At 58.2% G+C, this 19,687-nt stretch overlaps 2 protein-coding genes across 2 annotated transcripts; both read right to left on the bottom strand.

Annotated features, from left to right (window-relative positions):
* Nucleotides 1–4,217: 4,217 nt before the first annotated feature.
* COPS9 (COP9 signalosome subunit 9) lies at nucleotides 4,218–9,114 on the bottom strand. The gene is made up of 3 exons (XM_033112985.1): nucleotides 8,960–9,114; nucleotides 7,091–7,163; nucleotides 4,218–4,483 (listed from the first exon to the last, which is right to left on the bottom strand). Exons 1-3 carry the CDS (start codon nucleotides 9,020–9,022, stop codon nucleotides 4,446–4,448), a joined length of 174 nt encoding a protein of 57 aa, XP_032968876.1. The 5' UTR covers nucleotides 9,023–9,114; the 3' UTR covers nucleotides 4,218–4,445.
* Nucleotides 9,115–12,050: 2,936 nt separating this feature from the next.
* Nucleotides 12,051–13,686, bottom strand: OTOS (otospiralin). Its single transcript, XM_033112349.1, has 4 exons — nucleotides 13,516–13,686; nucleotides 13,157–13,261; nucleotides 13,003–13,029; nucleotides 12,051–12,329 (listed from the first exon to the last, which is right to left on the bottom strand). Exons 1-4 carry the CDS (start codon nucleotides 13,637–13,639, stop codon nucleotides 12,145–12,147), a joined length of 441 nt encoding a protein of 146 aa, XP_032968240.1. The 5' UTR covers nucleotides 13,640–13,686; the 3' UTR covers nucleotides 12,051–12,144.
* Nucleotides 13,687–19,687: the final 6,001 nt, after the last annotated feature.

The following is a 19,687-nucleotide window of genomic DNA, read 5'->3' as shown; positions in this document are numbered from 1 at the left end:
AGCTTCCCTGCCCTGTGGGTGGGGTGGCACAGCTCTCACTCCAAGGCCGGCTCTATGAGGTCACGTGTGACTGATGTGAGAACTCCGATCTCTGGGACTTGGGACAGGAAAGAAAATGCCAGGGCTGGTGGGGCTGGAAGTCCTCGGGCACGGAGGGCACGGAGGACCCGTCACTGCCTATCTGCACAGTGCTCAGCGACGCGTTCCTCCTGCCCAAGGCCTGGTCGCCTCTGTCACCCCCCTTACACTCACCAGAGTGGCCCCACCGACATCCGAGTTCTCAGGCCCTTCCAGCTCTGCTCTGGGGCCTGGCTGACCAGGGGTCTTTCTCTCAGGGCAGCTCTGGGCCAGGAACCCCCAACAATCTAATGAACTGTGTGACCATGGGCACCAGGAAGGGCTGCCATCTGGCCTGTTCCCTAAAGCAGGAATGGGAATTCTCTGGAGAGCACGGACATGCACCCCAGCTCTGGGAATACAGGCCACAGCCTGGCTCAGGCCCCTCACTGCCTCCACCTGGTCCCCAGTCAGGGTTCGTGTGGCCAGGACATTTCTGGGGTGGGGGCAGGGGAGTGGTCTTGCTGGGCTGGGCCTGTCTGGCCTGTCCCTGCACGTCTTTGAACTGGGGGTCACCGGGCAGCGTCTCTGCAGCAGGTGTGACTTGCGAGGACAAATGGGAGGCGAGGCTGTGAGCACCGTGCCCCAGCCTCGCCCGAGCTCCTGTTCGGCGGCAGCCATGGGCCTGGCCCTCCGCCCGCGCCTCCTGTGCCCAGCACCCCTCTGGCTGGTTTCCACCTCGTCACACAGGCCCAGGACTCGGTCATTTTCAGAGTCCCTTGCACATTGGATAGCTTGTCGTTTATTTACATTCAAAGACATTCACTGGGTACCTACTATATGTCCTCTGCCTGATTAGGGGGACGGAGGGACCAGTTGTCCCTCTAGCACACGGTCACCCTGAAAGTCAGCTGACTTCCTGGACCCCACTGCTGCTGTCGCTCCAGCCTCCTCTGACTGCAGAGCTCTCGCCACTTCCACGGAACCACACTGCCTGACACGACGCAGTGAGAAAGGCCATCAGAGCTGTATTTCTGAGTCGTTTATTCTGTGGCTTCGGGGGGTGACAATCACACAAACATGGGCACCTAAGAGCTCTCTGAGCGTGGCTATAACCAGCCAACGCTGACTCAGGCTGGGAGCTGGGCTAGACGTAGGAAGACGAGGCCTGACGGCGCTCGCAGTGACCACGGCTGCTCCTTCCGGAAGCCTGTCCCCGGGCAGGAACAAAGGCAGCTGTGCAGGGGACTCTGTCACCTTCACCCTTGCCATAGCCTGCATTCTGAGAGCCCTGGGTCCCGACAGTCAGAGGAAAGGCCAGCTCCTGCATGCCTCCTGCAGGACAAAGGTTTTTTGTGAGCACATTTTCTCAGCACTTTCTCGTCTTGGCTCCAAACAGAATTCACAGCAGTAAACTTTCTAAACTCAGTAACACTCCCTTTCAAATGTGACTGTTTTGAAAGTGTCCCTGTCCAGTTGCTCTGTTCGTCCCAGGACTCAGAGGCCTGTTCCCTCCCTAGCAGCTTCCTGAGCCCTGAGAAAGGCCGCAGGCATCTTCCCACTCAAACAAACACCAGTGCAAAGGCGGCACGTGGGGTGAGCGCTTCCCGGCCCAGGGACGAGCAATCTGAGGCGGGGAGAGCAGAAGGCTCCTTCCAAGGCCTAAGTCCTCAAGCACAGCTTGAAACATCAAAACAACTTTATTCTATTACCTCCCCAACCCAAGGATTCAAGAACCGAACCCCATGACCCTCTGGTTTCGTAAGGGGCTCCCTTTCATCAGCGTTCTCACCTCTCAGAACCTGGAGCTGAATGAGGACCCGAGAACACTTGGTGTAGCAGGAAATATTCCCCAAATAACCCATCGCCGCCATCGAGTGCCGGTCAACCTTATAGAAAAGGTCCTTCCACACCCCTGAGGTTTGAATGCCTGCCACCTCCTCTCAGCCAGAAGCACGGCCACTGCTGATTGGCCAGGGTGGGAAAGAGGGTGAGCCAATCAGAGGCCTTCCCAAGACTGAGTGTGTGGGACACCAAGCCCTGAAAGGGGTGACCCTGGGAGAGGTACAGGTGGCTCTGCCAGAACCACGTTTTCTGCTGGGAAGAAAGACCACTGGGCCAAAGAAGCCGTGGGCAGAGTGAGGCAAACAGGAGGCCTAAGTGCAGGGTCCAGGAGCCCTGGGGCCAGCTGTCCGCTGTTCGCCTTTCCTTCCAAAGCCTTCCAGCAAATTCCTGTTCTTTCACTTCCAAGGATTTTAATGCATTTCCTTCGTTTCTCATGGAAGAGTCTTCTCCAAGCCCCAAGTCTCTCGTGCCCTCAGCCAATTCCTCTCCAAGTAGCTAGCCTGGCCTTCCTGATGTCCCACGGCCTGGCTGGCCCCAAGCCCATGGTCAGCGGTGGCATAATTTCCTTCCACAGCGGGCTTCCTGGATGTGGCGGAGACTGGCATACAGGGCTCTGGCACTGAGGCAGTGAGGGATAAAACGTGAGAAGATTTTGTCAGTGTAAGTGGAAACAGATACTGACGACGGCCAGTTTTGCCAAAGGAGTCTGCGCAGACGGGAGATCAGTGAAGCAGCTGTCTGCGGAGGGACACACGGTTCCGAGGTGACGGCCAAGTCACAGGCACGTGAGGGAAAAGGTGGGAAGTCTGTCCGTGGCCTCATGGCACTGAGCAAGCTGCAATGACTGACATCCCAAGGCCAACAGAGAGCCTGCTGGCCTCAGTCTGGGCAGGACATGCCAGCCCTTCATCCAGCCCACGTGCCCCTGGGTGGCAGCACCAGCTCTCCCTCACTGTGGATCATTCCTTCCTGCTGGAGACCAGACGTCCAGGAACTCGAAGGCACCTCAGGGACCAGGAGCCTTCTTTACCGGTGAGGAAACGGAGGCCCAAGGAAGGTAGCTGGCTCGGCAGGACCACACAGCTCCCTGGAGACGTGCATGGGGACAAACGGGGGGCCACTGGCTGCCTGGGCTGCACTCAGCACAGTGCCAGCCCCGCGGACTCTGCTGTGAACCTCACCTGACCGTGACCAGCTCCCCGCAGACCTTCTTGGGCCTGTTTTGTGAGCCCTTGGAAACAGTAAAGCCTGCTCATGAACCAACCTCGGGCACAGCACCGCTCTCTAAAACCAGACCGTGCGCTCGCCTGCTGGAAACCCTGTCACTTAGGTGTGTAGGTCTGGGCTGCGAGCCCAACACAGAGCAACGAGCAGCCTGCACTTCAGCCCGGGGCAGTGCTTCAGATGAAGGGACCAGTACATGCTTATCCTTCATCTTTCTAAGGACGCTAGACTGACGCTGCCCTTATCAACAGGGGAACCCCAGGAGACGACTGTTCTCCCGTCACCCAGGGAACCCTGTGGGACTGTTCTCCCCCATCACCTGGGAAACCCTGCGGGGCGACTGTTCTCCCGTCACCCAGGGAACCCTGCAGGGTGACTGTTCTCCCGTCACCCAGGGAACCCTGTGGGACGACTGCTCTCCGGGGCCATCGACGCGATGCCGCCAGTGAGCTCTCATGGTGTATCCTCACGTATCCTGAGTCACCTACCAAGTGGCTCTGCCTGACTGGGGTATGAGGACTGCTGAGTCCCATGGCTTGGGCATGTCTTGGTGAAGAAACAATCTTCACCTTGAGGTTGATTTGAAATAGTAATCTTAATTTTTACAGCCATCATCCATTGCTGAGCTGGACCAACAAGAAACAAAAAAAAACCAACGAAACGTAATCCCCTCAGATGTTACATTCTCCTTTGACATGGAGCCACGCACACGCACGCTTTGCACGTGTAGGCGTCCCTCTCCGAGATGTTCCCCTCACCATCCTGATTCCTCAGGCCGCAGTTTTGGCGACGGCAGATGCCCCGATGTTGAGGCGGGAAGAAAACGCGAGGCCCCACTGTGCTGAGGGGACGGGCAGCATGGGCCCAGGACTGCCTGCATGGCTGCCTGCTCGGGTCTAGCACCAATACCCCCTTAACAAACCTGAGCGCTCGGTCCCCCGCACAGCACGCCGGGAAAACGTGTGCAGTGTTTCTGTGTCGGCCAACGTGTCCCCCTACACATGCTGACCCCACGTGAGCACGCAGATGCACAAAGGGGCTTTCAGGGATTGTCACGTTCACTCAAAACCGCAAGAATTAAAATTACCCTGCAAGTGACGACATTGTTTATCTTTAATTGAAGTTCAGGACAAAAGCTGGTCACATGCAGAGATGCACAGGCATCCAGACGGCTAAAAGCACCCTTCCCTCTCTTGCATCACCACCTTCTGATTTCAGGTGATGTGCACGGTTCTTCAGAACCATTCCAAATTGTCTGAGGCGATCTACTACGGCACTAGGTGACAAAGGCGTGACCACACGCACCAACGGACAGTAGCTCACTGGATGTCGTCATCATCAAAGAGGTCTTCAAAGTCTACAGGAATGAACAAAAGCACGCATTAATGGGGCACAGAAGGTCCACAGCTAAGAAAGGAACTTCAAAATGAATTGTGTGGTCATTCAAAATAGAGGAAAGACACGAAACAATTTAATTAAACGAAAGGCTTCTCCCAGAACAGACTCGATTTTGTCCCACCCGGAGCTCACAGATACTGTCCACGGGGACAGCGTTGAGACAGTGCACGCAAGGCGTGTTCGCGCCACATGGGGCCACCTCGCAGCCACAACTGAGCCCCGTGACACGGCAGCCTCCTTACCTGTGGGCGCACCACCGCCATGCCCACTCTGGCGACTGGAGGTGAAAGGCTCACCCCCCCACACACACACCCCAGCCACCCCATCCCAGCACTCTCACGGTAAGAAGGAAAATGTGGGGTGGAGAAAAGCGGTGGAAGATCGGAGTCACGTGAGAACAACTCCCCTAAAGGAGAGTGACCCGTCGTCAAGCTTGAGAAACACAGCCTAAGCCCTGCTCCTACTGGAAGAAATGCCAGGCGCTGACAGCGCAGGACCTCCTGGGTGGGCAAAGTCATGGTCATTTTGTCCTGCCACTTACCTCCTCGTTTCCTAACTTCCCTCCTGGACGTGTATTACTTACACGATGGGAAAAGAAAAGCTGGAAAGCACACCCATTCTTCCAACTGCACTGAAACGTGCAGTGTGACGACTAGAAAGGGGAGGGAACACGAGGCAGTGCCCACTCGCGTCACTCTAGTTCATGAGGAAGGCGGTGGGTGTCCCAGTGCCCCCAGCCACGCGGGCACAGGCAGTCCCACCACTGCGCCCGTCTCACCGCCTGACCTGGCTGGCCGTCCTGCAGCTCTGAGCATTCCCCTCCCACCCCCAGCTGCGGCCAACCCCGAACGCCCTTCACACCCTTGCGAAGGTGTGAGCTCCTGGAAACAAGGCATCCACCTTTGTCAGAGCTCCGGTCACACACGGTCCCTGCCTGCGCCCTAATGCCCCACTACTTTGTAAAGCACAGCAAGTGAAGAGTGGGGTCTGTCACAGTGAGAGCCCCACTGCCCAGGATCCAGGCCAGCGGAACTCTGTTCCCTGAGGAAGACTCAGAAGCCCCATCTAACGTCCACGCGGCTTTCTCTCAGTAAACGGCTTCCTGAACGTGGGCCGGTCACTCCCTGATGGGCAGCATGCGCCTCCTGAGCTCTGTCGGCGGGCAGTCCCACGTGGACACAGAGCCCTTCTGTGCTCCTCCCTTGCCAGCCCGACTCGGGGAGAAAGGGCCCTAACTGGCTCGTGCTGCCAAATGCACACCTGGCAGGGCAGCCGAGCCCATCACAGAGGCTTTCTCGTCAGAACTAAAGGGCTGTTTTTGGCAATCACGTGAACTTGAACACGAGGCCACACCAATCGTCTCTAAATCCATGGCTGGCACAGGACGAGTCGGGCTTTGAAGGAAATCATCAACATGTGTGAGTGGGTGGTGCGGATCGGGGGTCTCAGCACCCTGCCTAGGGGTAGGGAGCTGCGCTTCCACAGGCAGCTCAGCAGAGGACGGTGCCTTTGCACAATGTCCCCCGCACACCCTCTGGCTTACAGAACTGAGAGAGATGCTACTCCGTTCTCAAGGCTCGGCTCACATGGCACTGCCCCCAGGTCTGAGAGGAGCTGGTGGCACACAGGATGTTGCTTCAGGGGGTGGCCGGGCTGCACTTAACCAGGAAGACTGCAGTTAACCACGCAGCCTGGCTTCTCCTCTTAGGCAACAACCGGCTGAAAAGGAGCCCGATAAAATAACCGGGACTCAGGCAGCCAACCGTCTTTGGTACTTTGAAAACGAACATGGCAACATAACATCCTAGCTGCCACTAACTAGTAGTGACAAAAGTTCTTTGCAGTAGCAGGCACCTTGGGTTAAAGGAGGACGACAAAGGGAGAAATACCAGTCAGTACTCCTCAGAGAACGATCCTGTGCTTCTCTGATGACTCAAACGCTCAGGAAGGAGTAATAGAATCTGTAGGAACATGGTCTTCAGAAACTCGAAGAGACCAAGAAAAACACGTCCTCTGACACATGAGGATTTCACGTAAAGTTGCCTGCTGTTTACTCGGTAAAGCTCCACACACATTCTGGGTAACTGAAGGTCTGAAACACGAATGGCCCTGGTTTCAGAGGAAGGAGGGAGTAAAGCTGCAAAGGCAGCGTGGGGACAGGAACCCAGTGGACAGCAGGGAAAGGAAAGAAACCAGCCGTCAGGAGCGAACAGGCATGAGACGCCTGATGGGGTCCCCATGCCCATGTCTAGTGTTGCGGGCCATGGCCCAGACATGACCACGGCTTCAGGCATCCAAAAGCGTGTCTACAGCTCACACTCAATGCCCAGAATGTAAGACTGGGAGCAATTTTATGCTATTTTTATCTCCTGAAAAACAGGGCTGGCTGCCAGTGCTAACAGCCCCTGCTGTCATTTCATATAAACTGTACTGTGTTCCGAGAACAGCACTGGATCTGGGCTTTACTGTTCTACGATCCAAATCATCCGTGTCACAAGGTCGCTCCACGGCACAGCCTGCAGAAGAGACACTCAGATGAAAACTGGCAGCCCCTCCGCACCCTTACCGTTGAAAAAGTCTGCGTGCACTGCCTTCTCGTTGGCTGCCAAGTCCATCAGGAGGCCGGTGCTGCCTCCTGCCTGCGGAAGGGAAAGGTGAGGCTGTCAGCAGCGTTTTCCGCAGGTGAGAACCGGTGGTAAGTGCCTTACAGGCTCCACACCACCACGCAGGAGGAAGGCAAGGGGCAGAGCAGTGCCCAGGGCAGAGTCAAAATTTAGCTCCAGGCGAAACGTGGGAGGGGCGGGAAGGCGGAGTTCCCGGGAATCACTGCAGGTCTCCTGGGGTCCTGCATGCCTAGATTCCTCCTGGCCCTTTAGATAGAGCCCGGCCCTGCCCTGAACACCACTTCTCCGTGAACCTCCAGTGGAGGTCCCAGTTCTCTGCGGGACGTCGCCACAGAGGCTGCAAATGTGCGAGCCTGCCAACCTCTCTGCTCTGGACGGCTCCCTGCTCCTTCCAAAAAGTAAACCATTTCCCTTGGGAACTGACCTGCTGACTGGTTGGTGAGGGGGTGCCATCACAGCACCTCCCGGTGCCACAACTCTATGGTGGCAGTAAAACCACAGTACGACCAAAGCTGGGCACTGTGGTGAGCTCAGGCTCTGGATGGAGTCTTAGAGTCACACGGTGACGTCTGAAGTCGGAGCAGAGTCCGCCGCCCCGCGCCCGCCCCACTGCCCCCAGGCCCTGCTGCAGCCCTGCCCGCCGACTTCCCCCAGGCTGGCTGCTGCGCCTTCTCCTGGCTCTCAAGTAGGTGAGTGTGCCCCGTGTCCCCTGAATAGCTGCTCTCAGTGACCCCGGGCTTCTCCACCTGCCGCATCTCCTCTCAGCCTCCGCCGGCTTTCTGCATCACCGGTGAGCCATGCAGACTGCGCGCTGACACACTGTGTGCAGTGTGTCCCTGCGTCCATCTGCAGGCGCTGTCTTCATTCGGATGCTCCCGGCCCTCCTGGTCCTCGAGCTCTCACTCCCCCTGCAACGCCCTCCGGCGGCTGCCCGCACAGCGCCTTCCACAAGCCCAGCAGCCGGGGCTGGCGGGCGTGCTGGGTGCGGTGCGGCCCCGCCACCCCAGCAGGGCTACCGGCCGCCCCCCTCCGGCTCCTCCCTGCCGTCTCTCGGCACCTGAGGCCCGCCGTGTTAAAGGACATGACACTGCCGTCCCTCGACCCCCTGGGGACGCCCGCCAGGCCTTCCTCCTGCGCCCTCTGCCACCGGGCAAACAGCAGCGCGACCCTCCGCGTGTGCCCCGCTCAGCAGCCCTCCTAAGCTGTCGCGGGGCCTCCCCGACGGCCGCAGGCGGCCCCAGCACGGCGCCTGCACCTTCCCGTGACACAGTGTCTGCAGTCGGCCCTGCCTGCCGTGCCGTGACCTGCAGGCGCGCGGGGACGGCTGTGTCCCCGCTCGGCTTTGAGACAGAAAACGAGGCCCTGCCGTCGCGCGTGGGCCCGACACTGTGCCGGGCCGGCTCTGCAGCTCCCAGCTCACGCACAGACTCTGCCTGTGACCACGGCGGACAGGAACACGCGAGGCCACCTTACGCCTCTGTAACTGCAGGACGCAGCGCGGTCGCCGCGCCAAACGTCCCGAAAACGCGCGGTCACGCAACTGCCGAGCCCCCGCCCAGCTTCTCCCCCGGCCTCTGCCCAGATGACACCGCACGACGCCCCGGGGACGCCCCGCCGCCTCCCGACGACGCGCACCCAGACCCCAGCCCGGCGACCCCCCGCGCCGCCGACCCCGCACCCTCACCGGTGCTCGGGACCCGAGTTAGGCTTGGGTTTGGGTTCAGAGCCGTCGGGGCAGGGGACGCGGCGGGGCGGTGGGGCCGTCCCTCCCGACAGTCCGGCCCCGCCCGGCCCGCGGCCTCCCGCCTCACCTCGTCCAGGTCCACGTAGGGCCCGGCGCCCTCGGGGAACATCTCGTCCACCGCCGGCTTCATCTCCTTCGCGGCGCTCCGGGCGTCCCCGCCTGACTTCCGGCGCAGCGGCCGCCTCTTCCGATGTGCGCTCAGCCGCGGCAGGTCTATACGCCGGAGGGTCACCGACTCTATGGTGTTTTTGTTTTGTTTCGTTTTTTTTTCTCCTCCCCCTCCCCGCCCCCCTTTCTCTGGCAGGTCTAGACCCAGGAGGACCGCCGACTCTATGCTTTCCTCTGGCCTTTGGTTTGGACCCACAGGGCTGGCCCTGGTCCCAGCTGAGGTGGACGGGGTTTCCCGCCTGCTTGTCAGGCACAAGGGGAACTGCTCAGTGACTTATTGGTGGCCCATAGCCACAGACAATTCAGCCCAAAGCACCTGGCACAGAAAGGTGCCCAAGAAATTCTCATTAAAGAATGTGAATGGTCAGCAGAGTGAAGAGGCAATCCACAGGATAGGAGGAAATGTTTGCGAATCATAAATCTGAGACGGCGTTAACGCCCAGAATGTATAGAGAACTAAAATTCAACAACAACAACAACAACCAGATGCAAAACTGAGCAAAAGACGTGAATAAGGACATTTCTCCAAAGATACACGAATGGTAAACAAGCCCATGAAAAAATGCTCAATGTCACTGACCAGGAAAATGCAAATCAAAACCCAATGAGATGCCACCTCACACCTATCAGGATAAAAGCCTCCAGAAAATAACAAGTATTGGGGAGGATGTGGGGAAACTGGAACCCCTGTGCACTGCTGTGGGACTCTAAAATGGTGCAGCCGCTGGGGAAGACACTGGGGCAGTTCCGCAGGAATTAAACATAGAACTACCATGTGCTCCAGCAATCCCACTTCTGGATTTATACCCCAAATTGAAAGCAGGGTCTTAACGAGAGAATTTTCATACCCGTGTTCACAGTATCATTCACATCAGCTTAAACGTAGAAACAACTTGGGTATCTATCCATCGACAGACGAATCCCCCAGCCATCAGGCCAGCAGTGACCATGGCAGGGATGGGACAATGGTGGCCATGGCTCACGCTTGTTCGTGGCGAGAAGCTCAACAGTGGAGTGTTGAGGGGTAAAGGGGGCTGAGAACATGGGCAGGAAGTGGAAGGGTCCCCCACAAGTTCTGACTACAAGAGGGGGTGCATAGAAGAGAACTGAACCTGCTGTGTGCTGAGATGAACAGGAGGGGTTCTTGCCAAATCTGAGTCCTAAACACGGCAGTGAGGTGCCCCGGGAGCTGCAAGGCGGGCAGCCTGTTACCTAGTGGGCGTGGGGTCTGGGGGATGTGGGGGGTGCAGGCTTCATCCTCTGAGAAAAGAGGGAGGGTCAGCTGGGCCTTTAAAGACACATAAATGTGGCCCAGCTGTGTGTCCCCTGGCAGCTATGGGGTGCTGCTGACTCCTGAGACGGGACATAGTTCTGGCCAGAGCACCATGGGGTCTGCCCAGGAAGGCACCCAGGATTAGGGACTTTCCGAGCAGCCGACAGAGAGACAGAGGGGGCCACCATTCTTTAATGCTTGCACACCTGCCAGCGAGGTGTGCAAGCACACACACACACACACACACACACACACACACGTCACTACCGGGGAAATCCAGCTGCCAAGAGCATCTTTTCTCTGGTCTGATGGATCGAGACCCAGTTGTCCCCAGTGGGAACTTATGACAAAACCTCATGTCCAGCTGTTATATGAATCAGGAATTTTTTTTCTCTCAAAAAATGCAGCTAACTTACAGAAACCAAATTCAAACTAGTTCAAGGGAGGGAAAGAAAGAGACAAAGAATGTATGGGCTTCCCCAAAGCAATTAGTTAGTCTTCTTGTTGAGAATTTAATCAGGGGCACAGGGAGAGAACCCACCAGGTGGTCACAGGAGGTGGAGGTGAGAGGGCAGCAAGCCTGTGGCGGGCTGGGGTGAGGGGGGTGACCACAGGAGGGGCCGAGCCCTGCTGCTCTGGGCACCGCGGCAACCTCCCCCTTTCCAGGGCCCTCACAGCCCTGCTGGGGTCCGTGCCTGGGTCCCAGGAAGTACCCCCCAAGACACTGTTGCTATGAGAATTCTCACAGTTACGTCCCCTACTGCTTGAGATAACTCGACTCTTGCTCTGAGCAGCAGAAATTGCCTCACTCATCTTAAAGGACTGCCTACCAAGCCTCCCGGACGGATAGCACGCAGGACCAAATCCAGCGCCATCACGTATTTCCTCCCAGATAGAATGGGTAGCACACAAGTTTCACAAAGCCCTACGTAATTCTTATTATGAGTCACAGTTTCTGTAGCTAGACTTTAGCACACATACCAGTATCTGTAGTGAAATACATCATACTTTCTATTATTTTATTTTAGTAGAAACTCTGGTTGCAGCCCATTAGTTTCTTCCATCTGACAGGGTGTGACCTGCAGGGTCTCCAGCTTGCACACCTGCCTGCGATGGCTCACCATCTGCACTGCAGGTGTCCCCGTAGGAGAGTCTGGTCCCTGAGACGCCGTCCATGCTGCCTGTCCATCCTTCCTCTTCCTCCGGAGAGCACAGGGTGGGCAGACCTAGTGCTCCCAGCGCCCTGACCCTTCCACAGAGACGGAACCCCTGCTGCCTGGTGTAAACCGCCCTCAGGAGAGTGCCGAGTGTGAGGGGGGCTGTCCAGGCAGGGCCTGCCCAGGGGTGGCCGCTGCAGGTCTGGCTGCTATCCAGCTTAGTGGCTAAGGGCAGGGGCTCTGGGGTGAAGCTGCCTGGATGGGCCTGGGTCCATCAACAGCTCAGCCAGTTACCTGGTGTCTCTTTGCCTCAGTTCCCCCACCCACACTCTGGGGGACCTGCAGCACCGCTCCTAGGGTCAGGGTGAGGATGAGATGACGGGGGACACAAAGCAGCGAGTCCTGAGCTAGAGCTGCTGTGTCTTCTATGGACAGAAACTGTGTACATGCTTATCAAAGAAGTGCTCGCTGACGGTCAAAGGAGCAGCTTCCTGGGCCGAAAGAGAAAGGAAATGGGTCCTGAGTGGAGCTGTCTCTTGAAAGAAAACCACAAACGTGTGTTGTGCATTTTAAGTCAGGAGTTTATTGAGCTGAGGCCAGACCCAAATCCCCTCGGGGTCCCTCTCTGCCCCAGGGCGCCAGGCTGGGGACCTCTCAGTCCTCCTGATAGGGGACATGGAAGCCCAGGGTGTTCCCCAGGGGGAAGTGAGCAAAGAAGGTGCGGGCCATTTCGTCGATCTGGGGGTAGGCCCCCAGCGTCTGGAAGAAGTACACATAGTTCCAGAAGTCAGACGTGGAGAAAGGCCAGTAGGGCATGGCCGGCAGCTCAGCGTAGGGGTCTGAAAGACACAATAGCCGGCCTCAGGGCTGTGCCACTCATCCTGCCCCCTGGCCACCCCCATGGAGGCCTCAGGCAGGTGAAGGTGCTCAGCAGAGCCAGCGCGGTGAGGGGACCGTCTTGGCTGGGAGTGCGGCTGGGCCACCCCAGGTCCTCCCGGAAGCACCCTGGAGCCTGGTTATTGGGGCAGCAATGGGGGATGACCCAGGCCCTGCCCCTTGGACTCCTGGTGTGGGGGACAGAGGAGGAGGCGGAGAAGGTGGGGAAAGTCTGGCCTCCCTGGAGATGCTGAGCGGGGAGGGAGTGCTGTGGGAAGGACGTGGGGCTGTCCTAGTGGGATTTCAAAGGAGACCACAGCCCCCAGCCCTGGAACCTGTATGTTACTGCACTGAGCTAGAACTCTGGGTCCGAGGGTGGGAATGTCAGTGTCCTCAGGGGCTCAGAGGGTCCCAACACCATGCAGAGCCCTGAGTGGCCCCTATCTGATGTGTCCCCCGGGGCCTGGAGGGCAGGGCCTGGGAAAGAGGCGCCAGTCCCTCTGCTCGCACAGCTGGGCCTGGAGCGGACCCAGGGGTCCCCTTCAGCTGCTTGGAATAAGAAGCAGCTCCCACCCAGTCCCTCTCCTTCCCCCAGCCCCACCAGACAAGAGAAGAAATGGGAGGAAGATACAATACCTCCCTCCTCCTGCACAGGCTTGGCCCCTGCAAAGGAAGAGGAGAACAGTCACCCAGGAGAACCCCCGGGGCGGTCTCACCACACATCAGCTGCCCTGGTGGCAGGGGGACGAGGCGCAGAGGGGAGCATGCAGGAGGACAGGGAGCCTCTCACCTGCCAGAGGCACCAGCAGGAGGCAGAGGGCCACCCCGTGCAGCAGGAAGGTTTTCATCTTCCTCAGACTCATCCCCACTGACCCGCTGACTGGCTCAGGTCCGCCTGCAGCAGGAGGAATCCAGAGGGTGAGACCACCCACCCGTCAGTGCCCCGGCTTCTTCCTGCCACCCCCAAAGTGGACAACTCCCGGGAAAACAGCTCCGGTGAAAAGACAACTTCTTAGTGTTTTCATAGCAGTTTTAATTTCAGTGCCTTCAAAGTATTATTCTGAGGCTAAACCCTGCGTTGCTCTGGCCCTGTTTAATTTCAACAATTTAAGAAACCGCACCTCCATCTGCTGCCCTCCCTGAGGTTACCTGGCCACCTCGCTCTGCTCCTGTCCTCAGCCTCAGTCTCGCAGCTGATGGTCGCCTGCTGCCAGCACACAGGCTCCGCTTTATAAACACCAGGACAAGGACGGACGTCACCTACGTGAACCATCAAACTGAATATTTCATCCCCCGCCAGAGGACCCGGGGCTTGTGTGACGCTGCTGGCAGTGGAACTGCACGCGTCCACGTTTGGGAATCTGATCCAAAGATCAAATTGGAGAAAAACATCTTTCTCAGGCGACTTCTAAGATTTGTATGACTGAATTCAACATCGGGACTCGAAATAAACCCATTTCCTCTCCCCCGGGAGAGAAAAATGGTCTAAGTCTGATACTGAGACTGAGATTCCCCCGCCCCCTGACCCCCATGGACTGGGCAATCACAGAGCTGCCCAGCCAGGCAGGCAGGACGGGACCTGGGGAGCCCCTGGCAGCCCCAGAAAGTGCCCTGGCCAACAGGACCCTGCTGAGCAGTCGCAGGCAGGAAGGGGGAGGGCTCAGCCCGACTGCATCTCAGACCAGAGCCTTCCTGCTCACAGGGCAGTCATGAGTCTCTGTCGTAGGCGAGGCAGCTCTTCCAGGTCCCCAGGACACCATCTGCAACACCAAGGGGCTCTGCACTTCAGGCCACTCTGATTACAGCCCTGATGGTCGCCACGCCCCATGGCCCTGCCCCAAGAGGTCCCATGCTCAGGAACCAGGGCCATGTCCAGGGCAGCAGTCCCCAGGCTTAGTGCGGTCACCGCAGGGGGCTCCAAGGCTGGGGGGACCTCCTTACCCACGTGTTCCCCACAGCTGAGGTACATGGCATGTCGCCTGGGGGACACGTCAAGGGGTGGAGAGCGGGTCTCAGGTGACAGATCCATCCAGCACACACCCTGGGCTCCCCAAGCCTCTGGGTCTTTCCAGGGACAAGTTCTGGCCCTCAGCTTCCTTCTGCATCAGCAACCTTCTCGCAAACGGGAAAGCCAGTGCTTGTCACCCCTTGAACCCAGGATCTCTGCCAAGTGGGCCCAGCCCCACTCCTCGGGCCAACCCAGAATTATAGCACCTCTACCCCAGCCCACCCCGTATCTGTTCCCTGGGCTTCTGCTGACATAAATGGGCATATGTGGTGCCTCCCGGGGTCACACCTAAACTTCAGGCTCTGGTCATAGGTGTGGAAGCCGAGGCATGATGTGCTTGGTCCCGAGGGAGCCAGCAGCCCCTCATCAGACGGGTACTACCAGGGACACCAGACAGTGTCTTCAGGCAAGGGCGACAAACCCCCTCCCCAGACTGAGAGGAAGGACGGCTTCTCCTGGCAAAGGAGTCTCAGCAGAATTTAGGGGTTCAGGTCGCGAGCTTCAGTTCAGCTGAAGTCGTCAGTTCAGTTGCCACCTGCCAGATTACGCTTTGGGCTTTATTTTCAGAAATCTGGATCCCATGCCTATAAGAAATAATGAATTCTATGAGGGCCGTTGTGTCGGGGTCCCCAAGACCACCCCAGGCTCTCCAGGACTCCCAGGACGTACAGCTGGGATTCATGACAGATGGTGCAAAGCGCACGGAAGGGAAGAGGCTCACGGGGAGAAGTCAGGACCGGGCGTGAGCTCCCAGACCCCCCTCCCCGTGGAGCTAATTCCCCGCCACCAGTCGTGATGACACACCTGAGGCCCGGGAAAGCCCGTTAGAGACGTAGCACCCAGGGTTATGGGGCTGGTCAGGGTACCCTCTGCCTGGGGCAGAGTCCAGGCTCCCAGGGGGAGAGCGGTGCTGGGCGTGAACCCCACTTTGCACAAACGTTTAGGTGCAGCAGGGCCCTCTTATCCATGAGGGGCTGGGGACCCTCTGAAGTCCGAGTTCCCCGATGCCAGGCAAAGGCCACCTGGCAGGGGGGCCTGCTTGTCGACCCTTTCCTGCACAGCATAGAAGTTTCTGGTTCCTTATCTGCCCCCTGGGCTGGGAGTTTTAAACTCTGAGCTCATCGTTTTCTTTTCCCAATTCCCCAGCACATCTAGAAGCTGCCAACCAACCCCATGGTTCTTACTCCCTGTTTCCACTAAGTGGCCCAAGGCATCAGCTGCCTGGTCACCCAAGCCTCACCTTCTGTTGGTTCTTGGCTCTCTGACCCTAATTTGCACTTTGTGCCATGGACTGTGGCACCCCTTTACCACTGCAGATGGCACCATTAATGTCAAGCCAGAGAGCCAACTCCTGCTTCTGTCCTGAACACGTGAATCCCCTGGGCCCTCTCCGGGCTCTAATTCTCCGCCTGATGGGGCCACGAGGCCGGCTTTGGGACACGGGTTTATTGTAGGAACACCTATGCAGTGGGGAGGGGGCTGGAAGGGCGAGTAGGAAAGGCCCTGCATGGCTGGCTGGCTATGGAGGCACAGCCCAGCGTGGTGGGGACCTGGGACCCCCAGAGTTCAGTAGGAGAGCTGAGCAGGCCGTGGAGGAGAGGAGGCCAGCTGGGTCCTGCCACCATCCATCAGCACAGCAGACAGTAATGGCTCATTGTCCATCCTTACAACCCCATGTCTGAAGATGATGTGCAAGCATCCCTATGATGTTGGGGAAAAAACAAAGTTACATGTACTGTATCTTTATAACTAGTCCCCAGTAAAACAACTCTAGCTGGAAAAATGAGTAATGAGCAATGGTGGTGTGGGGTACTACAGCTATGGACATATAAAGGTTTTCTCTTCTTTCTGGGTATATATAGTCTCCTTAATTTATTATTTTTATCTATGGAAAAAAACTTAAAAAGTCACCACCAATAGCTCCCTGTTACTTAGCATTCTGCTTTGCCGTTCTGGGTCGACCTCCTAGGTCTTCCATAGCCACGCTGCCACCCCTATGTCCACCCCACAACGTTTCTTCTTTCCTGAGTCCTTCAAGCCACCCTCCCTTGCTGGCCTGTGTTCAGACTTTCCCTGGCCCCACCTGGAGAGCCCCACCTGGAGGTCCGCTCCTCTGTCCCCTAGAGGACGACCCCTTCACCCCCTCACCCAATGGCCCTCCTGAAACGCCGCTGCTGAGTCTCCACAGACACAGCCTTGTATTGTTCTTGTTCAGTGGGGTCCCTAGAGCCTGTCGCAATGCGGGCTCGGATTCAGCAGGTTGGGGAGAGAGCTTCCTAACAAGCTCCCAGGAGATAGATGCCTGGGCTGCTGGCCCCCAGAGCCCACTTAGGGTATTGAGGCACAGGCAGGGTGTCAGAATCACCTAGGGGACATGTTAGACTGCAGAGTCCCGGGCCTCACCCCTCAGAGCTCAGGGGTGGGCTTGGGACTCTTCATTTCTGTCATGTTACCAGAGCTGCTGAGCAGGTCCAAGACCAGACTTTGAGAGCCACTATCTAAAGCAGAGGTTCTTAACCCTGGCTGCACATTGGGACCACCTGCAGAGGTCTTAAATAGGGGGATTTCCAGCCCCCAGGCTCCGCAGGTGGGATTCTAATGGAATGGGCGCAGAATGGGGCCCAGGTGGGTGTTTGTGAAATCTCCCAGGTGAGTCTGCTCTGAAGTCTGGTTGACTACCTCTGCACAGGCAGTGGGTCTGCTTCCTTGCTCCCCCAGCCCCTGCCCTGCACAGGACCCTCCCTGTGGACGTATTGGAGGCCTCTGAAGGTCCCACCTGCATGGGGTGAGAAGAAACTCTGGTTGCACAAAACAGGTCTTAGTGGACAAGTGGACAGAGGCTCCCTGTCTGCTTCCCTCCTATGTTAACTGGGTAGGGAGAGGGGAGAGCTTCGGGGCTCTGCCAGCACTGTGGGAAGGGAACGAGCCAGGGCAGCTGGCCTGGGGACCCTCCCCTCCTCTACCGCTTCATCTGGACCAGGTGAGGCCTGGGGCATGACCTGCCCACCCCGCACTGTCCACGCTCCCATTAGGAGGTCTCTGGGCGCCCTCTGCCGCCCGGCTCGGGAACAGCAAGCGCGGCCTGTTGAGGTCACTGAGCAACTAAGACCCTGAGGGTGAGTGCCTCCGGTCTTGGATCTCCTGGTTGCAGTCCTTCCGGCTGTCCCAAAGCAGGCCAGACCCTTGTTCATCACTAAGTCCTAAAGTCCAGGTCCTCCAGGACACAGGCTCCCCTCCTGGACGCTCCTCCTCCCTGATCCCTTTGTGTCACTGGCAGCCCGGAATGTGCCCACTGCTTCAGTGCTGGGGGCCTCGCTCGCTGCCTCTCACTGAGCCCAGCAACTTTGCCTCTTTTGGAGACTTCGCCATCTCCCAGCTCCATCTCATGTCCTCAGTCCTAGCAGGTGACACTGCCCTTCTGCTTGGCTCTGTGACCTGTCTACTTCCTTCCCCAGCCCATGGCTCCCACAGAGCCTGTGAGAGTCCCAGGTCTGAAGCAGCTCCTGGCAGCAGGTGGGTGGGGCTGGGTGAGAGCGCTGACAGACTGAACCCATGGTCAGGTCAGGGGCTGCGTGCGCCCAGCATCACCCAGTCAGAGTGACAGCCGAGTCCTCAGGCCGCTCACGCAGTGTCCCTGGGTGTCCGGGCCAGCGCCTGGCTCTGCTGTCCTCTGCAAACCCTGTGACTGACTCAGGTCCCTTGAGAAGCGCCCGCCTCCAGCTCCCTCCCGCTGAGGGGACACCTCTCACAGTCACCTGTTTTGTTCCCAAAGCCGCTGTAAGAAAAGGATTTAATTAAATGTCACAAAACCTAATGAACGTGAACAGTTTTGTGGATGAGAGCTAAGATGCCTCGGGAAGGAGGGCATTGCTGGAAACTATTGTCACGTTAGATGTGGGCGTGACAGCTCTGGAAGACTGGGACCAAAGCCCTGAGAATCTGGACGTCAGATCCTTCTGATCCGCGGTTGGAAACGCGGACCTGCAGTGGGGGAGGTCCGTCCCGGGAGTGGGCTGCAGGGGGCGCCCTGCTCACTGGAATCCGCGAACTGGGGCGTGGGGGAGGCGCAAGTGCCAGAACAGACGTCAGGGGCCGCCAGCGAAGGTGCAGTGTGGGTTTGTTTGTTTGAAAGCTAAAATGTCTGAGGCCACGTGGTTCTTCGTAAACAGCATTCCTTCCTTTAACTGGTGAGAATTGCTGACCCGGTTCCAGGTCAGGCAGTGAGAAGGCTTCTCCCGACCTGGGGTGGAATGCGGCGTCGTGGTGGGGACCCCTCCGGAGACGAGGGTGGACAGATAAAACACGGGACTAAAACCGAACTCGTTGAGTATTTGAAATTCTAATTGACTGGGCGACCCGCATTTTAATTTGCTGGCCCTGCCCGGCCCATGGCTGCACGCCCAGGCTCCAGCTGGGAGCCAAGGCTTGGGGCGCAGGCTGGCTGTGAGAAGGGGGTTCGGAGGGGCAGGGGAGCAGGCACAGGGAGGTCTTTTCCGAGATGCTTCCTCCTGCAGCTGTAGGGTCATGGGCGTTACACAGGGCCGGCAGGTGGGCTGCAGCCTGCATGCCCCGGTCAGCGGGGCTCCTGGCCCAGCGTGCCCCGCGTCTGCACAGCTGTCTGGAGCTGGCCCATCTGGGCTCATCACAGAAAGGCATGATGGAGGCAAAGAGGTGGGTGGACCACTGCTGGAAGAGCCCCTTCTCTCAGGCTTGGGGCCTGGGGACCTCGGGGCCAGGGGTGGGGATGGGGGCAGGGGGGACGCAGTGTCCCAAAGGCCCATGTCTCAGGGCGGGAGAAGCATCGGTGTTAGATGTGAGCTGCGATAGGTGCCTGGAGCCCTCGACACACCCATGCTGGACCGGCTGTGCCCCCCTCCTCCTCCTCCCCCCACCCACCCCAAGGCTCCTGAGCATGAGGGCCTTCTTTCTGGAAATGCTCTCTGAGACTGGGGCCCAGGGCCTCCACCGTGTGGTGCAGGAATCACGTCCAAGGCTGATGTGGCCCTGGCTGGGTGGGAGGGAGGGGACCCGGAGGGAGAGGCCCTGGGCCCCCACCCATGACAGCAACAGGAGATGAAGAACTCAGGTTCCCAATTCATCCACCTCCTGGGTGTGGAGCTTCCAGGGTCACACCCAACACTTCATCAGTGTCGTCTCAGTGTGTATGCATGCTGTACGCGGGAAGTAATCCCAGGGAGCAGGGACACAGGGGTGGGGAGGCCGGAGCAGGGCGTCGTGTCCCCCTGGCAGTGCTGCGCCTGGCTGGTGCCCACCCAGGGTCTTCTGAGGTCTCAGACCACAAGAAGCAGTTTA

Source organism: Rhinolophus ferrumequinum, chromosome 8 (genome assembly GCF_004115265.2).
Source record: "Rhinolophus ferrumequinum isolate MPI-CBG mRhiFer1 chromosome 8, mRhiFer1_v1.p, whole genome shotgun sequence".
Classification (NCBI taxonomy): Eukaryota; Metazoa; Chordata; class Mammalia; order Chiroptera; family Rhinolophidae; genus Rhinolophus; species Rhinolophus ferrumequinum.
This window is presented reverse-complemented; position numbering and strand designations above follow the sequence as displayed.

Bases quoted from the DNA above. Each gene is read 5' to 3' on its own strand.
- COPS9 (XM_033112985.1), bottom strand. From the start codon at position 9,022: ATGAAGCCGGCGGTGGACGAGATGTTCCCCGAGGGCGCCGGGCCCTAC. The intron at 7,164-8,959 runs GTGAGGCGGGAG...TCCCTTCCGCAG, and splicing joins CCTACGTGGACCTGGACGAG to GCAGGAGGCAGCACCGGCCT. The intron at 4,484-7,090 runs GTAAGGGTGCGG...TCATTCCTGTAG, and splicing joins GCACGCAGACTTTTTCAACG to ACTTTGAAGACCTCTTTGAT.
- OTOS (XM_033112349.1), bottom strand. From the start codon at position 13,639: ATGGTTCACGTAGGTGACGTCCGTCCTTGTCCTGGTGTTTATAAAGCG. The intron at 13,262-13,515 runs GTAACCTCAGGG...CTCCTGCTGCAG, and splicing joins GAGCAGAGCGAGGTGGCCAG to GCGGACCTGAGCCAGTCAGC. The intron at 12,330-13,002 runs GTATTGTATCTT...TGTGTCTTTCAG, and splicing joins GCCTGTGCAGGAGGAGGGAG to ACCCCTACGCTGAGCTGCCG.